This window comes from Anabrus simplex, chromosome 2 (assembly GCF_040414725.1).
Source record: "Anabrus simplex isolate iqAnaSimp1 chromosome 2, ASM4041472v1, whole genome shotgun sequence".
Classification (NCBI taxonomy): domain Eukaryota; kingdom Metazoa; phylum Arthropoda; class Insecta; order Orthoptera; family Tettigoniidae; genus Anabrus; species Anabrus simplex.
Window position 1 is genome coordinate 709953048 of NC_090266.1, and position 20440 is coordinate 709973487.

Genomic DNA, 20440 nt, shown 5'->3' on the forward strand with positions numbered 1-20440 from the left:
GGCTGGTATTTATGTGGAATGAGTAATTCTTCCGTAATCTTGATTGACAGGTCTCATCTTGCACTTCGCTTTGCACACACTAGTCACTTCCTACAGCATCTCCAATGCAGACTGGTCTGAGCACATGGATTTTTACTATCATGATGCAGAAAGATTGTAAACTTGGATAGACTCCAAACGAGGCCAATAACTCACACAATCAACTCACACGACTCCCCCAAACACTGAACTACTCAACATGTATCACTCGACAGTAACACAGTACCAACTCAACAATTCTCTCCAAGGCATATCAAATTCCTCCACCACAATGACATTATCTCAAAATTGATAACTGGTAGGTTCTTCAGTCTGTCAAAACTAATTTAAAAAATAAATAAATATATAGAAACTCAAAAACAAAGAACATACTTAAATTTCTTTTTTATAGCTCCTAAATTATTTAATTAATATATTTATAAATTATTTTTGACAGGCTGAAGAACCTAATATTTATAAATTAACCAAGTTGAAATTGAAAGGAAATGGCTTTAATATCACAAAAAATACCTTCTCTCAACATTACTCTTATATACCTGCTAATTAATTTCTAGTATCTTCAGAGTGCAACCAGAATAGGAATGTTTTAGTTTTGTCTTCCAGAAAATCCATAGAGGCACCATATAAACAGCAGAACACAAGCAGAGGTCATCACATGCCCTCAAGCCGGCCGGGTGCTTTCCAGCCTGGTAGCGTCTACTTGTTGGTCATAATGTGCCTTCATTTGGTTGCTTTCTATCCGCAATCTCTTCCATGTACATCCTCTAGTTTCCTTGTCAGTAACATGGTTGGTGCCGGATGGTCCTTAAGTCGGCCAAATGCCAAACCCACCGGAAGGTGCAGTTTTCTTCCAAACAGCATCATTGGTGGTGTGCATCCAGTGGCCTTGTGCACTGCAGACGGGTATGTAAAGAGGGATAGGGGAAGATGATTATCCCAGTCCCTCTGCACTTCCATCCAGGCATCACTGCTCCAGTTTCCCTCAAAATCTAGGGTGGTCCGCCAGCAGGGAACTTCATGTTTGTAGAACTTGCAGTCTACTGGACAAGGTTTTCGGGACAGAGCACCAATCTCCATAATACTCTTTACCTCACAGAGACCCTCAATCTTTCTCTGTCCATCTTCTGACATTTCATTTTCACCTCCCATCATCTCCTGGACTTCTTCCATCATCTTGATAATCATCTTCTGGCCTTTCTCAATCTTCTTCTCCATCTTTTTCTGGCTTTCTTCTGCCTTATTTATGATCATTTTCTGGCTTCCATCTTATTCCTGCTTTCTTCCATCTCCTTCTCCATAAACTTATGGCCTTCTACCATCATTTCCCTCCTCTCCAAGAATGCATTTAATTGAGCCTCCATTTTTGTGTGCATTCTGGTCTATTGGCATTCAATCAATTACCACAAGGGGAAACCTAATTATTTTTATGCGTGTGTACTCGCTATACACCGATGTTCTGGAATGCTTCCAATGGTGGTCAAAACTTGCAGTCTGCTGATTCACACCGATTACAATGATGCCTCACACATGGGGTCTATTCTGTCTTCTGACACCACTCTTGTTATGTCTGAACCACAGACATTTTTATTTGACTAATTTAATCTAGGATGACCCAGTCACACACACACAAATATACTCAACAATGAATGACAACACTTCACTAATTAGTGGCAAGTCTCGACTGGCTGGTACTTACCTGATACAGATTTTGATTCCCACAGGGAACTCGAAATATTTGTCCTGAATGGGTGAATTTATCATTCCAATATAAGGGACCAACTGGATTGCAATTATGGTATTTACCTGGAACAGGTGAACCTTCCAGCTCACTTTGCATGCACTAATCACTTCACACAGCAGCTCCAATGCAGACTGGTCCGAATACACCAACTTTCACTATCACGACGTACGATAACTGTACACTTGCCTCGACTCCAGTCGAGACCAATAACTCACATAATCAATTCGTGTGACTGCTCCTTGCACTAAACCTCTCAACACGTGTCACTCGACGTTTACACACCACCAAATCAACTACTCTCCAACACTCCTCAAAGACAGCAATTCTCAACACCGACACAATTCTAACACTCCACCACGATGATATTCTCTCAACACTACACACTACTATTGTTCATGGTGAGCCTACTTTTGTATACCTGCTGATGAAGTTCTAGTTTCTTTGGGGTGCATCTGGAATAGGAACATTCTAGTTTCACCTTCCAGAAAATCCATGGAGACACCAGACAAAAAGCACAATACAAGCAGAGGCCATCACATGTCCTCAGACTGGCCAGGCACTTCCCAGCCTGACTCATTCTTATCTTCCAGGAAATACTGGAGGGGACTTCCAGAGGTCTGACAGTCAGATGAGCAAATAAATAATAATAACAGTCATCATCATTCTCATAAGTCATAATAATCACTATCAATAACAGAAAACTCACTCAAGTAAATTAGAAAAGTGAAGCAGACTGAAGAATTACTTGTTATACATACTGTAGTATGAGACCCTTACATTAATTTTAGGTTAAATCTCTCATAACATGCCAGTATTTGAATGAAGACAGCTTTTACTTCTATTGGATTAATTTTCACATACTGCACTAGGTGTATGATGTTTTGTAATATTTAGAGTCTGATTTTGTTTCACACATAGTCACAAATAAAATATAAATACAGTAACATCAGCATTACTAGAGCGCTAACATTTTCACAGGATGTTCCTACTCTACTGTCCCTGAAGAAATGTTTATGAATATATTGTATCATAAGAAAGATATTTTAATCACTGTCAAAAATTAATATTAGATACAGTATATCCAAGTATAAAATTCCACATCAAAATGATGGATATTCATTAGGAATAATTACCTTTCAAAATCTGTGCAAACAAATTTGCATCATTCTCATCATAAAAGGGGGGATATCCACATAGGAGGATATATGAGATTACTCCTATACTCCATACATCAACTGCTTTCCCGTACGGTTTCTGAGCAAGAACTTCAGGTGCTGAAATTGAAAAGTATTCTCATTAATAACAATGAAACAATTTATACTTTTTAGTATGCTGATACTGAAAAAGATATTATAATTATCAATATTATTAATTCTAACAGAGTAGAATCCTGCTAATCCAAAATAACTGGGACCAGGGCCTGCTCAGATTGGCTAATTTTCACATTATCAGATAATCCAGAACTGTGTCACAACCACGGAACTTGGTCACAAATACGGTATAAATACAGTAATATCAGCATTACTGAAGAGCTAAAACTTCCACAGGATGTTTCTGTGAACATAAAATAATAATTAGTGACTAATAAGTATATTTCTGGAGCGTTGTGTTTTGTTAGTTTCCATGTAACCAAACCTTACACATCATTATATTTACTTCAATTTCTGCCTCAGAATACAATCACAACACAGAATGCAGTTTTCTTTTATACCAATTTCAAGATAATACAAATAATTTTTGTTGTGAAATGCATTTTAAAAAATTGCATTACCACTTTGGTACTTTTTAATTTTTAGTTCCGATTAACTGAGTTTCCGGATTGCCTGGGTTTTGATTAGTGGAGCTATATTGTACTTCTGTATCAAATTTGAGATGATTGTATTGATTTCAGGAATGTTTCAATGTATGGTACAGTATAACTTAGATATCATCATATATTATGTAAATTACACAAACGAGTGGAATGACATATCCATTGATAATGTAACACTGCATCTAATATGTAAACGTTTTCTTTTGCTAGTGGTTTAACATCCCATGAACATATACAGGCTTCTGGTGATGCTAGGATAGGAAAGGGCTAGGACTGTGAAGGTAGGAGCTGTGGTGTTAAGTATGGTACAATCCCAGCATTAATCTGGTCCAAAAATGGGAAATCACAGAAAACCATCCTCAAGGCTCCCAATGTGAAGTTCAAGTTCACCACCTTTGGAATGCAAGCTTACAGCTACATTACCTTTACAGCGTAGACAACTCGCATGGAATATATTACCGTATATTTCCAGACTATGACTTTACATATCCACATCATCTGAATACTGCAACACACACAATCTTGGGAAGCAACTGTAATGGCCATGTAATGAGAGAAGAGTTAATCTGCTGCTGAAGGATATTTTTAATATTGGTAGAAGTTCTTTTCTGATTCAGAGAAGAAATTCTGATTTTCTTCTGTGAATTTGAGGGACTCAATAAAAAAATTATCATATTTATACCATGAAAGAAAGAAACCATTAGCAAAGAAGGCGAGTCAACAGATCTGGCATATACAAAACTATGACCGAGAGCAGACCGAAGGCAGGAAAACCGTAAACCACTAACATTAATAGAGAACAGGACATTAAAGAATCACTTCTGCAAGAGGTGAACAAACAAATTAATTAATGAATTAATTATTAATTAATGAATAATATTCTCTCAGATACAAACCAATAAAATAGCTACTGGAAAAAATTGCATTTATGATCATGATGATGATGATGATGATGATGATGATGAAGAAAGGATAATGTTTTTACAGTGGAAGGTAATGACTAATGAATGACTTTGCTTTGGGAGTCAGTTGCTGAAGACAGATTGTTGAAAGCCATAAAAGCTTAGTGTTTCACAGCCAGTGCCACGATGAATGTATAAGACATGTTCCAAGCTTGCAGGTTTTGGTCCAGTTAGGTTCCTAGCTTCTAATTAGCTGGTCCATTGGTGCCGGCCCCATGGTGTAGGGGTAGCATGCCTGCCGCTTACCCGGAGGCCCCGGGTTTGATTCCCGGCCTGGTCAGGGATTTTTACCTGGATTTGAGGGCTGGTTTTGAGGTCCACTCAGCCTACGTGATTAGAATTGAGGAGCTATCTGATGGTGAGATAGCGGCCCCGGTCTAAAAAGCCAAGAATAAGGGCCGAGAGGATTCATCATGTTGACCACATGACACCTCGTAATCTGCAGGCCTTCGGGCTGAGTAGCGGTCACTTGGTAGGCCAAGGCCATTCAAGGGCTGTAGTGCCATGGGCTTTGTTTTTTGTTTTTAGTTTCATTGGTCAGAAGTACTCCAACGAGGTAATTTGTTTATTATAAGAACAGTTTTGAAGTTGTTATCTCTCATTGTTAATTCTTATTACCACTATGTAATGAATATCAGCAGGTTTTAAGACCCACGATATGTCAAATAGACATGTACTAACTGTCTAGATAGAAGGTTTTTGAAAACATTCACGGCAGACATTTTGTACATCAGGATAGGATGAACACAGTTCTGCTGTAGAAAGAGTTTCATAGGTTGTTCTTTTGGGGCAGATATGGCAGCAGAGTGTTATGACTAGGGCCCAGATTCTTATGAAATTACATATTTCAGTCCTTTATTCATAGACAATTGAAAATGTTGACAAATTGCAGTTCTGATATGGTTATACTTGAATTTCATTTTACATATTTTTACATATTCTTAGTCATTACATATTTTACATATTATGTGAAGAATGTACCATTTTTGTAAATATCTAGGAAATTATTTAAAAAGTGGTTCGGTTAGTTTTATTTTTCAGACTCTAGTAAAATAATTGTTGAATTTCCTTTCACATAGAAGATCTTTCAATTTTTGAAATAGGCTTATGAGAATAGTTCCTTTAAAATTGGGATTTCCAACCCTTTGTCTGTAAAGTACAGTAGGTCCAAGTGCCTCAACTCCATCACTAATCCTTTCTCAGAATCTGTGGTTCTAATAGTTGACAAGTGTATGTTAGTGATGTTCTGTTCAGTTTGTTAACTTACGTGAAATGGACTCATTGAAAATGGCTCCAATTACATCCAGTCTTGTGTTAAAGATAAGATTGTGGTTTAGTACTGAAGAATGTTTTACAACAGATGGGGAAGTGACAATGTGTCAAGGGAGTAACAAAACTATATGCTCATCCAAAAAACCACAATTTGACCAACATTTACATAGTGCATTGCATGCAAACGGTGAACACTGTATATCTTGTACGCAGTTACTCTTAACTCAGATGGGACAGTCAGGTTCAAAAAGTGAGGTTTTTTAGAGATATGGTCCAGGCAATGAGAGCTGCAAACATTCTGTGAAACACCTTCAGTTGAAAGGAGAATAATAAAACTTTGTTTTACACCTATTCAATACTTAACTAGCATAGAAAATTAGGATTTTATCCTTATTTTATTGCCAAATTATTAAAAACGTGGTACATGTTTCGCTCATTTTCAGAGCATCTTCAGCCATATTGTCATCACAAGGTTAATTAGGAACATTGATCTTGAATTTGTATACATGATTTGTCATTAGCAAACTTAAATAATACAATTTTTAAGAAGCCTGATTAAATATAATTGTCTTATATGGCTGTGATATAGGATATTAAAATTATTAAGACTGAAATTAAAACTATTACAATATTCCCATATGTGACGTCAGTTAGTTGGTCTAAGTGTAACAATTTTTTTCACATTCTATTAAAACTACTAATTTTCTTAAAAGTTTGTTGTTTGAACTTAAAATGTTTTATTAAAATCTTGAAGAATCATTGTCACTTCATATAAACTTGAGAAATGAACTATACTACACTCTCGAAACAAATTATGAGATCAGGTGCAATTATTATTGTGTTTGTCATCATAAATTCCGAAACTCTAATGTGCCGTGGTTTATTACAGGTGATGATGTTGCACACTTTGAAATGAACATTTGTTGAAACTTGTTAAATTCAACATTTCCTGTTGTATCTGTTCAAGATTTGAATATCTTGTGTGAGTGAACAGTGCCTAGGTCTGATGGGGATGCTCAAGCTTTATGTTGATAGTTAAATTGTGATTTCTTCCAACTATGCAATGAGCTTGTTGACATATTTGTAACAAGGGAAAATTTGGTAAGGATATACTATATATGATGTAATATCGAGGCCTCACATTAAAGGATCAACATTTACCACTTCGACTCCTGCCTACGTATCTGCTAGTATTCATGGCTGTTTGACGACTGCCTGTCGTTCTACTAGCAATCCTTGTGTTGTAGGTGTGGGTATGTAACTGCGGGGAGTGGGGAGGGGAAGTAGCAGTGGGTGGCGTCATAACGGAGGGAGTGTTTTGTGGAGGGGAATATCCAGAAGTAGCGCTGGAGGGGGTGTTTGTTCTCGTAGATTGACTAATAATATTGTCAGGAATGAAAATATTTGAAAATTTTTGTTTATCAAGTTTAAATGTTTGTATTAAATTTGGTAATTGTTCAATCAAAGGGCTCTTAACTTCGATTTCATCATTCAAGTTTTTATCTTTGTTGAAGTGTGTGTCTAAGTGGATATATATATTTCCCAGTTCATTCATCAGTTTTCCTTTTCCAATCTTTCTGTTTATTTTTAAATCTCTTTCTATAGTCGTAAAATGGTGCCCTATTTCATGCATGTGATTACTCATAGCTGAATATTTATTATGTTTAGCAGCATTTACGTGTGCTAGGTATCTAGTTATAAAACTTCTACCAGTTTGGCATATAAACGAAAATCCGCACTCTGAGCAAGCGAGTTTATAGATTCCTGAGCATTGGTATTGGTTATTACATGAATTTACTATGTTATGGTAAAAAAATATTTCAATTTGTGTTTTTGAGTTTTAAATGCAATATTAATTTCTGTTTTTTTTTTTGATAGGATTAGTGATTTGATGTATGGTTGTGAATGTGAATGTCGCAAACTTAGGTTTTGTAGTTTTGATCGGAGTGAGGTTAGTGTCTAATTTCAGTTTTACTCTATTAATTATTTTATTGACAATTTCTATTTTACAACCAATAATGGATGCTAAGTCTTTTATGAATTTATGTTCTTTCTTTAAATTATTTTCTGTGAGAGGCATTTTTAAAGCTCTGTAAACCAAACTAAAAAAAGCAGCTTGTTTATGTGATTTAGCATGTAAAGATTCTTTTTTAATAGTTATCGGCATGTAAGATGGCTTTCCATAAATTTGAAAGTCGAATTTATTTTCTGTTCATGTTATTTTAATGTCCAAAAAGTTTGCTGAATAATTATTTTCTTCCCCCTCAGAAAATTTTACTCTTTGGTCAAGACTATTTAAGAAGTTTAGAATTTTATCACTGTCATATCTCAACCATAAACACAGTCCTTTCATGTTTGTTTTTATTTTGCTATGCTCCAAGTGATCCGTATAAATATCGGCTAATATTCCTGATGTGGTATCTCCCATCCCCAAAACATCTGTTGGTAAATTTTACTGTTAAATGTAAAATAATTGTTTAAAACAAAATTTAATAAACTTGTAAATTCTTCTATTTTGCATATACTTAATTTGCTATGTTTGGCCGAATTGGATTCGATGTTTTCAATGGTTTCTTTAATAGGTATGCTATGGTACATGTTGGTTATATCATAAGAACACATCCTATGATGTGATTGTAGGCTGATATTATTTAATTTTTCACAAAATTCAATTGAATTACATCGTAGAATCACTGTTAAATTTATAGTGGTTTCTTTAATTGGTGCAAGAATTTTGAAATGTTATTAGTGGGACAACCTCTACTATTGATTATAGGTCTAATAGGCATATTTGCTTTATGGACGTAATTTTTTCTGAATTTTATTTATAGGATCTTTTTAGTTACTAAGTAATTATTATCTAAAAACAATGCTCCCGTTTTATTAATGTAATCACATTTGTTTAATAGAATTGTGCTTTCACCTTTGTCAGCTTTAGTTACTATTACGTTGTTTTCATTAATTTTAGTTCTTAAATTTTTAATCTGTTTATATAGAGTAAGATTTGAATTGTTGATTAATTCTTCAGCTGAGGTAGGAAGCTTCTTTTTTGATTTCATACCTAGTATCATTTTGCAAATCTACCGGTAGTTGTCCTATATTAGACTCTGCTTCTGCTATTGTACTTATCATATCTTTCATTATATGTGGGTTAGGCCAATTGAATTTAGATCCTTCATCGAGTAGGCTTATTTCACTTTCAGTAAATTTAATGCTTGATAAATTTATAGTAGTGGGTATATCTGGAGTAGATTTGTTTACTCTTGTTATTTGATCCCTAGGATTTAATTTATTCTCTCTCAAATGTATAAGTTTATTTTCTAGAGTCTTTTGTTTCTTATCTAATATGTCAATTTCTCACTGGTAAACAGTTGGATTGAACCCATTCTAATGGGGATAATTGCTAAGATAGTTCTAAATGTATACGATACAGCTGTAGGTTCAAAAACGGGTTCTTTCTATGGTGCATTTTGATCTCATCTCTCAGCCATATCTCATTCACCTTGTTTTGTGAGTGTACTAAGTTTTGTGTTGACAAATTACATCTTTGTGCAGATTTTAAAAACTTAGGTACTAGTTTGTCTTTTAAACATTTCTTCAAAACCATATATCCTTTGAGATCTTACCTATTTTAACCTTAATCTGTTCTTAATGTTTACCTTAGCCTGGTTGGCCATTACATTGCGACAATACTTAACTAGCATACAAAATTAAGATTTCATCCTTATTTTATTGGCAAATTATTAAAAACGTGGTACATGTTTCACTCATTTTCTGAGCATCTTCAGCCATATTGTCATCACAAGGTTAATTAGGAACATTGATCTTGAATTTGTATGCATGATTTGTCATTAGCATACTTATATAATACAATTTTTAAGAAACCTTATTAAATATAATTGTCTTATATATTACATCATATGGCTGTGATACAGGATATAAAAATTTTAATAGAATGTGAAAAAATTGTCACACTTAGACCAACTAATTGACATCACATATGGGAATATTGTAATAGTTTTAATTTCAATGTTAATTATTTTTAAATCCTATATCACAGCTGTATGATATAATATATAAGACACAGTACCCCCATAGATTTTACCAACATATAAGACACCAAGCCACCACAAGTGATAAAATACCAAGTGCCAAAGCACTCCACAGTTTGTAGGTCAGTATCATACATCACATTCCACAAACATAATAAGACCACGTTCCACAAAAGTTACATCTCCTCTCTTCCACTGTTTTCAGTCCAGTCTCTCCACCGTTTTCTCACATGCCTAAATAGACCTCAGCTTCCCCCTTACTCTCACATGATACATCGAGATTGATCCTGGCCATCCAATCATGAGTGGAAGATCATCTTGCCATACCAAGACCCCCCCCCCCCCCGAACCTCTTCCGGGTCCCAACACAATAACAACAAGGCCAAGCCATCGGACTCTGGGTCGTTCCACATGACTTGCGCAAATTTTCAGAGTTGTAAATAGCACTGTTTTCCCATATGTTTGTACAAAGCAAATTATTGTATCACATATGGAGACCTTCCAGCTTAAAATATTAAGAATAAATATACAAATGAAATAATAATGATGATAACTATAACAATACAAATAATGACAATAATACCTCTTACTTCTGAGTAAAGTGTGAGGTATGATATATGTACTATCATAGCTGTGAAGTAAGAAACATGATTTACAAGAGCAGAGTGCAAACATTAAATTTAATCAAGTGTTGGGAAGAATCCTTTTTCAGAATTTTACATTATTGGCAATAGTGTATGGCGACTCTTAAGCCAGGTCTATGTATCAGATCAGCATATCTGCATCAAGAACTGATACAGCCGTCTTTTGACAAGGCTGCTCGATCTGTATCACATATCTGTATCATCTATGCATATCTGTTAGCCCACCGGTCTTGTATCATCAGTTGTGTGTTACAGTTGGCTACTGCCAGCTCTTCTAAGAGCCATGAGCAGCAACTCCAATTCCTTTTTTGCTCGATTCATTAGGGCTCCCAACACCATTCGCGATTTCTTCCCATGTGTCATTCTTTTTTCAACTGATTTCAATGGTGGGGATCTTTTGGGTCCCACAAAATGGTCCTTTGTTAATAACAACTTATCAACTGTTGAACTTTTTCCATGGACTTCTCCGAATCCCTTGTTCTTTAAATCGGAAGATCCCCAAACAAAGGTTGATGCAAAACTAAACAAAGTCGGAAGGACGGTGAATAGGGCAGAGTGGCAGGGGCTCTGAGCATGCGCAACATGAGGCGATGATATGGAGTACTGATCAGGGAAACTCTCCGTCCACACTATCTGTATCTGAATCACATATCTTCCCTTTGACACGACAGCAAAAGACGACTCTTTGTGCGAACATCCCCGATCCGATCATTGTATAATATCTGATACAGAACTCTGTTCTCACAAGGCCAATCATGATACAGATACGCTGATCTGATACAAGCGTGGACCTGGCTTAAGTTGGCTAGAGGCCATGAGGTTAGGGGTACACAGCTGTGAGCTCACATCCAGCAGATCAAAAGTGTCATCGGTATTAAAAAAAAAAAATTTACAATTTGTTTGCATCCCAGAAAGTATGCTGCATGGTCCATTTTCATTAGAATTAAATGTTAGTACAACAAGGTTTTTAAAATGTAAAGGCAAAAGATAAAAACATTTAGGTTATATTTGAATCCCTACAAAATATTTAACTTTCAAAGTAAATTCTCATAATACATTCAATAGTTTTGTGATCTTATAGTAAATCCTTTGTATAAAATCCTTTGTATATACTCAGTGGATATAGAATGCATTAAAGTATCTGGTGCAGTTAAATTTGTGTGTTTTATTGGTTGATTTTATACAATTTCTTTGAGGGGGCCCAATTTTGTTTCCTGAAGGTGGGTCCGGATCATTCATTATTTGTCTGGCCTGTTCAACCCACTTAGCCCTGTGTAAATTTTACCTCCTCCTGTAGAAGATAAGACACCTGAAGGGATCTAATTTTGCGTCACCAAATGAAATAAAAATAGCATTGAAGAAGGCATTATGAGAGGTTGCAAAAGATGGTTTCCGTCAGTGCTTCCAGAAGCTTTACAAATGCTGGCAAAAATGTATAGCCATCCAAGGAGGTTAGTTTGAAAGTAGTAGTACATACTGTTAGTGCTGGGATATTTGGAAGTAAACAACTATGACAAGCACGCCACTTGCTGTGGTGAGGTACTGCATAAAGAGAAAACATAGCCCAAATGTTCACAAGCAACACACTGTATACCAGAACACATTCCAACAAGATGCCTTAAAATCAAAGCATAGTCACTCCAACACAAGCCAAGTGGGAGAAAGTATGAACCTCCAAACATGGCTACAGAACCCAGCAACTGACAATAAGTGTATTGAAGTATACAGTAAGTCCTAAAACTTATGGATTCTGCCTTATATTTTGTGTTATCATGGCCCATTAGCTTCATTAAACTAGATATAGAGTTTTCCTCTGTTTCCTTACCAGTTTTTGGAAATTTGTTTGCAAAGTCCACTAGAAGTAAAGAAGTTTTCAATTCATAGGTATGAAGGAATTAATATCTGATGCATCAACTGGGTGAAAATATCACAACCAGTTATCAAAAACTATTTGTTCTTACAAATGATAAATTCAGCATCTTCTCACTTTAATTACTGTTGAATTACTGGGCGAGTTGGCCGTGCAGTTAGGGGTACACAGCTGTGAGCTCATATCCGAGAGATAGTGGGTTCGAACCCCACTGTTGGCAGCCCTGAAGACGGTTTTCCGTGGTTTCCCATTTTCACATCAGGCAAATGCTGGGGCTGTATGTTAATTAAGGCCACGGCCGCTTCCTCTCCATTCCTAGGCCTTTCCTGTCCCATTGTCACCATAAGACCTATCTGTGTCGGTGCGACGTAAAGCAAATAGCAAAAAACTGTTGAATTGCCCTATCAGTGGGATTGATATATTTTGGCAATGGCTTCTTGCTGTGTCTCAAGAATTTTTAATCCAATTTCTTGCTGAAGGCATTTTTATCAATAATTCATTCTCCTAATACTCACTTCAAAGTACTGCAGACAAAGAATATGGAATATTATCTTACAACAAAGAATTAATTAATTTAAAACTCAAACTGTAAGATACAATTTTATCCATTTCTGGATCTAAATCAAGAGGCTATATATTTAGCCCCTTAATTTCTCCTCATGTCCTCAGTGGAGACGACGTTTCACTCCAATGGAGTATGTAAGCCATACCATAGGTGCAACCATATTGGATGGGTATCTGTTAAGAGACCAAATTAACAAATAGCTCTTTGAAAGGGAGAAGCTTGAAGTTACAAGGGCAGCAATGCAGATGATTGATAAGGCCTTGTAACAATACTTAATATGACAGCTATGTTGCTACTGTACTTCTATGCAGCTAAATGCAACAGGAAACTTCCTAGGACATGCAGCTCTCTCGGAGTAAGTGAATTATGTACTGTTGATGGCTTCCTCCAAAGTTAAATGTTCCAGAGGTTCAATAAGCCTCCATTTCAATCTCTGGGTGGTGACGACAAAAGAGGAGGCAATCAACAGGAAGGTGGATACTGATATTCTGCGAGTCGGAGGGTGAAATGTTAGAAGTTTGAATTGTTGGTCAGAGAATCTGAAAAGGGAAATGGATAGACTAAAGTTAGATGTAGTTGGTATAAGGAAAGTATTTTGGAAGAAGAGGTAGGATTTCTGGTCGAGCAACTACAGAATAAAGTTAGTGTAATAATAAGTATGAAAATAGGGTAACGGGTAAGTTACTATGACCAGCATACTGAATGGATTAATGTTCTCAAGATACACAAAATCCAATTCCCACCACAGGTCTATATGCTTACTAGTTTTCAGCCAATGAAAAAGAAATGGAAAGTATATAGAAAGAGAAGATTTAACACAGTATATAAAAGGAGATGGGAATATAATTGTGATGAGTGACTGGAATGCACTGGTAGCCAAAGGAAATTAGGGTTATGTAGTAGGTGAATATGAACTGGGAAAAAAAGAATGAAAGAGGAAATTGGTTGCTCAAGTGACTTCTGCACTGATCATATTTTGTACTTGCCAACTCTTGGTTCAAATACCACAAACAACAGCTATATATTGAACCACATCGATCCCAGAGGATACGATTATTTACAAACACTTCATGCGTATAATATATTATTGCCAGGGATTGAAGCTAGGATAGTGAGCCAGACAGCGAGATGATACGCAATAGCAAGGCCCACCCACGACGTGCAGGGCAGGATCCCAACATCATGCGGGAAACTACAGATTAGTCTCTACCTCAGCTAACGAGTCATCTAGATACCACCACCCTGCCAAGAAAAACAGGAAAATACAGTGGTGGAATGGTAGTAAAATCATTCATTAAATGCACCTACAAACGATGTTCCGCGAGTGTGAAATGCAAGATAATATTGGTTAAATTTACTCTTTCTTTTGAGGTGATAAGATCCGCTAACTTGTGCCTAATGTAATAAATAATTGATTTCTAAGGAGCGTGGGAACCCACACAACTCATCACAAAGAGTTAGCATATGTTTGGTAGTGATTCCCCAAAGGCACAGCGTCAACTCAAGAGGTTTATGGTTATAGAACCAAGCTACGTTCTTGCATTCTGATGTAGTTGTAGAATGAAGTGTTTGTATCTATGTTACGGTGTGCAAATCATGAGACAATTAAAGTGTAAGACAGTCCACCAGAGCAGGAAATATCATCATTAAAACTTTCTGAAAAGAATATGAGAATCCAGAATAATTTTAGAATTGAAGGAATACATTCCAATACTGGTAGAATGGGGTGTAGAAAGTAATTAAGGAGAGACCCTGTAAACTATAAGTATTAGACCGCTAAAGGAGGGCCTAGTTTGATTACAATAGCAGGGAATATCCTTTAACTTACTACATGATAGTGAGGTCAATGACAGTATCATAACGCCCAGGTACGTTGATTACAGTGACTAACAACGCTCAACCCAGTAGAACGAATGGAGCCAGGATCATAGAATAAAAACTTCATGGTTTTGATCCGTATTGAATTGTGATCACAGTAATAACTGAACTTATGTAATAATTGTCCACCTTTTCAATGTTTACATTACATTTTAAATCTTGGAAATAGTTTCGGCCTTGGCTGGCCATCATTGGTCATGATACAAAACTGTACAAACACATCTAACGACTAAAACAAATGCAACCGGGTGAGTTGGCCGTGCCGTTAGGAGCGTGCAGCTGTGAGTTTGCATCGGGGCATAGTGGGTTTGAACCCCACTGTCGGCAGCCCTGAAGATGGTTTTCTGTTGTTTCCCATTTTCACACCAGGCAAATGTTGGGGCTGTACCTTAAGGCCACAGCCTCTTCCTTCCCATCGTCGCCATAACACCTATCTGTGTCAGTGCGATGTAAAGCAATTAGCAAAAAAAATTAGCAAAAAAACCAAATGCACAAATGTAAATGATGTTAAAAGGTATTAAAAGCACATAAAGTATGATGAAATTAAAATAAGGCTCTAAAATCCTTAGATGCATTGCATCATATTAAAATGTTTCCTTAGTGCTTCCTGTTAAAATATTTTGAAAAACGCTGAAAAGTTCCACTGTTAGAGATTGGTTGAGTCAAAAACGGCACACAAAGACTGCAGCTGGTAGAGATTTGCAATTCAGTGCGGTGTCCATGAAGTTGATCTTTCGTTGCGGCATGTGGAGTGTGGCCTACTGTTGTGTGCCTCAAATGAATAGATTGACAATCTCGAACAGAGGAACTTTTCAGCATTTTTCAAGATATTTTAACAGGAAGCACTAATGAAACTTTTTAACATGATGCAGCGCATCTAAGGATTTTAGAGCCTTATTTTAATTTCATCATATATTTTACATGTTGTGCACATTGTTCATTCCAGATGCTTTTAATACCTTTTAACGTCATTTGTGTTTGTGCATTTGTTTTAGTCATTAGATGTTTTTGTACAGTTTTGTATTATGGCTGATGATGGCCAGCTAAGGCCGAAACTAGTTCCAAGATTTAAAAATGTAATGTAAACATTGCATAATATAGTATTGAAACGGTGGACCATTACGACATATTATTATGATGGAACCAGGAAAACGAGGTGATAGGACCGTACAGGTTATACGAGCGATAGCAGCATTGATTGAGGAGAACGTGAGCATTCAACTTCATTCAGGCCAAGCAGACGACATCGCCATGGATTGCTGTGGAGAACGTGCCACAGGGACTTGAACCATGGACTCCCAGGATGCAATGGTGCACTAAACATTGCTGTGATACAGATGATGGAGCCAGATGACATCCCATGAATAAGTTAAATCTGAACAGATATTAGCATGGGTTAGACTAGTAGGGTTTGCTTTTTTGTTGGTAAATACATTTTTAATTAAGCCTCAAGGCAAACGAATAGTAGATTAGGCAGGTTCAGGACGAAAGCATGCCTTAGTTGAGTGTAGTTCTGTATGTGGGATTAGGTTATTGGTTTTGAGGGAAATGTGTTACAATAGTTTATATGTTTGTAGTTTGTTCGCTGGTTAGTCGTATCATATCCAGGGACATGAGATATGAGAGTTAGGGTCCTTAAACAGACCAAGGATGAGAGGGCCTTTTAGCTATTGATATCTGGAAGTAGATCAATATGAGGGATAGACAATATAATGATAGAAATGGCATGAATGATACTATGTGCATGAATTTACAGCGATTGGAAGAGATGGGAGAGCAAGAAGGACCAACGCTGACAAAGTAGAGTCCTCAAAGATATTCGGGCAAAAGTAATTTATGGTAGGGCAAGAGCATGAACCACGGGCTTTAAGATAAGATATACTACGAGAAATATGAAACAAGTGTTCTAAAATAATAAAAACTACGCAAAATATGGGCCAAGGGTTCTGATATAGGAAATACTACGAGGAATATAAACAGAGGCCCATGATATAGGAAGCATGTAATAAAAGAAATTATGAACAAGGGTAAATTTGAAGAGAAAGAATGAAAAATCAAGAGGCGAGAAATTAATATCAAAAGCGCCCGGGCTACCCTGTGAAAGAGTGTAGAAAGCCACGAAGTATGTGTCTGTCCTGCTACGGTTTCGCCTCCCTCGCCCAGGGAAGGTTTTTGTCTTAAGTACTTAAAGGGACAAGCTTACAGAGATAGGGGAAGAGCCAGCAATGACTGTCTCAGTTTTTGCTAATTCCAACTCAATGACCCAAGATCACCCCCAGCCATGAGATTTTACGATATGCTAACCCACTACGACAAGATTTGTTTCATGTGCAGACAATTTTGTTTCAGGTGCAGAGATATTTATTTGTGTGTATTTTCTTTGAATTTTTCATACAGTGTTGATTGTCATTTTATTGTCCTTGATATAAAAGGAATGAGCTCGTAAACTTACGAAGGGGAGAGAGATTCTGTGCTCAACCAACTGAGATATGGAACCGTGACCACATACAGAGTCGCTGATTATTTTGGAGGTATTTAGAGTGGTCCAGGACAAATTTTATTGTGTTTTGTGTTTTAAATGTTAGTGAATGTAACTGTGTGAACCTATCTAGCTTTTCCCTCATTAAATAGATGTAAATCTCCATCTGTTCCGACTAAAATGACCATAATATTTTCATGAACAAGGAGCTATCTCATGTATCCAAAAAATGAAGACAATGATGTAATTAACATGGGCAGATAACCTATCACTCAAATAATTCTGTGCTATGGTTTTATTTCAGATTTTATGTTTTTATCATTAAATTTGCCCAACCTTATTTCCTTATGTCCTCATTCACAATTGTGTACTCTGATCCCTGTCCTGCTAATTATATTTCAGAAACCCATTTTTGTTACCTAACAGACTACAGATTTACCGTTGACTAGCTGGAGGTTACAGCAAACAGGATAAGGTACAATATGTAGTCAATACCTGGAGACACTGGAAGGAAACAAATAAGCCTTCTTTATTCTCAGTCAGAGATTCTGAAAGTAGGTGCTGGATTGCAAGATCTTATCAGGAAAAGATGTTGACTCCAATCACAACTTTGTGGTTATGAAATGCCAACTGAAGTTGAAGAAATTGAGGAAAAGAAGGACTGTAAAGAAGTGAGATGCAGATAAGTTAAAGAAAATGAGAGTGAGGAAATATTTCAAGGAATATGTTGCACAAGGACTAAATGAAAATGCTGAAGGAAGCATAATACCTAAGAATGGAGAGTCCTGAAGAATGAGATCAGTAGCACTACCGAAGAAAGTATACTAAACTAAAATAAATCAGAAACCTGATCAAGGCTCAATGGATCTAGATTCAGGATGAACAGATTACAGTTCAATTTCAGATTTAAAAAAAAATAGAATAGTATACATTACAGAAATAAACTAGACTCAATAGTTAAAAGGAGAAACATAATTTGATTTAATGGAAAAAGCTCAATGTAAATGATTATATAATATATTGACAATAGAGAACAATGCCTCAAAGAAAATCCTGAGGTTTTAATGTGAACGAAATCAATAACAATTACAGTATAGCCTACGTATGTCTCCTCCCCTGCGAACCATATGACCTTGCTGCAGTGGGGAAGCTTGCGTGTCCCAATGAAGCAAATAGCAGAGCCCAGGTGCAACCATATCGGATGGGTATCTGTCGAGAGACATGACTAACGAATGGTTTATCGAAAGGGGGGGTAGCAGCCTACCAGAAGTTGCAAGGGCAGCAGTCTAGATGATTGACTGATATGGCCTTGTAATAATACTCAACACGGGTCAATGACCTAGATGTTAGGCCCCTTTAAATAACAAGCATCATCATCATCAATAATCAACATGGCTTAGCTGTGTTGATATTGCTACACGGCTGAAAGCAACAGGAAACTACAGCCATAACTAACTCCCGAGGGCATGCAGGTCTCTCTGTATGAATGATGTAGTGAGAATGGCTACCTCCCGGGTAACATATTCCGGAGGTAAAGTAGTCCCCATTCGGATCTCTGGGATACTAACATTCTGCGAGTCAGAGCGTGGAATGTTAGAAGTTTGAATCGTTGTGGTAGGTTAGAGAATCCGAAAAGGGAGATGGATAGATTAAAGTTAGATGTAGTTGGTATAAGTGAAGTACGTTGGCAGGAAGAGCAGGATTTTTGGTCTAGCGATCACAGGATTATCAACACAAAATCAAACAGGGGAAATGCAGGAGTTGGTCTGATAATGAATAAGAAAATAGGGCAGCAGGTAAGCTACTATGACCAGCATAGAGAAAGGATTATTGTGTCAAGATAGACACCAAACCAATGCCCACCACAATAATACAGGTCTATATGCCCACTAGTTCAGCAGATGATGATAAAATTGAAAGAATATATGAAGAGATAGAAGATCTAATGCAATATGTAAAAGGCGAGGAGTATTTAATTGTGATGGGAGACTGGAATGCAGTGGTAGGCCAAGGAAGAGAAGGTAAAACAGTAGGAGAATTAAGATTGGGACAAAGGAATGAAAGAGGAAGTTGGCTGGTTGAATTCTGCACTGATCATAATTTAGTCCCTGCTAATACTTGGTTCAAACACCACAAACGATGTCTGTATACGTGGACAAGACCTGGAGACATTGGAAGGTATCAAATAGACTTCATTATGATTAGGCAGACATTCAGGAAGCAGGTGTTGGATTGCAAAACTTCCCCAGGAGCAGACATGGAACTCTGACCACAACTTGTTAGTCATGAAATGCCATCTGAAGTTGAAGAAATTGAATAAGGGAAGGAATGGAAGAAGATGGGATCTAAACAAGTTGAAAGAAAATAGTGTAAGGGACTGTTTCAAGGAACATGTTGCACAAGGACTACGTGAAAAGGCTGAAGGAAACACAAGAGAGGAAGAATGGACAGTCATGAAGAATGAGGTCTCAAGGCTGCTGAAGAAATGATAGGAAGAAAGGAAAGATTAACTAAGAATCAATGGATAACTCAGGATATACTGGACCTGATTGATGAACGATGAAAGTACAAGAATGCAAAAAATGAAGAGGCCAGAAAAGAATACAAGGCGATTAAAGAATGAAGTGGATAGAAAGTGCAGGACAGCTAAGGAAGAATGGCTGAAGGAGAAGTGCAAGGATGTTGAAGGTTGTATGGTCATAGGAAAGGTAGATGCTGCATACAGGAAAATCAAGGAAACTTCTGGGGAAAGGAAATCTAGGTGTATAATATTAAGAGCACAGATGGGAAACCACTTCTAGGGAAAGAAGTCAAGGCTGTAAGATGGCAGGAACATATCCAACAGTTGTATCAAGGTAATGATGAAGATGATATGGCTCAGGAACAAGAAGAGGCTGTTGATGCTGATGAAATGCGAGACCGAATTTTGAGATCAGAATTTGACAGAGCTTTAAGAGACTAAATAGGAACAAGGCACCTGCAATTTATAACATTCCCTCTGAATTACCGACTGCCTTGGGAGATATCAGCATGGCGAGGTTATTCCATATAGTGTGTAAGATGTGTGAGACAGGAGAAGTGCCATCTGATTTTCGGCAGAATGTCGTGTCGTTATACCTATTTCC

The 20440-nt window shown here is 36.9% G+C and overlaps 1 protein-coding gene across 4 annotated transcripts in view; it reads right to left on the minus strand.

Moving 5' to 3' along the window:
• Positions 1 to 20440, minus strand: part of CaMKI (Calcium/calmodulin-dependent protein kinase I) — a 1265700-nt gene that overhangs the window by 64777 nt on the left and 1180483 nt on the right. For all 4 annotated transcript variants that reach the window (XM_067141330.2, XM_067141331.2, XM_067141328.2 and 1 more), the window contains one exon: positions 2914 to 3054. In XM_067141330.2, coding sequence (XP_066997431.1) covers positions 2914 to 3054 — 141 coding nt within the window. The remainder of the gene's footprint in view (positions 1 to 2913; positions 3055 to 20440) is intronic.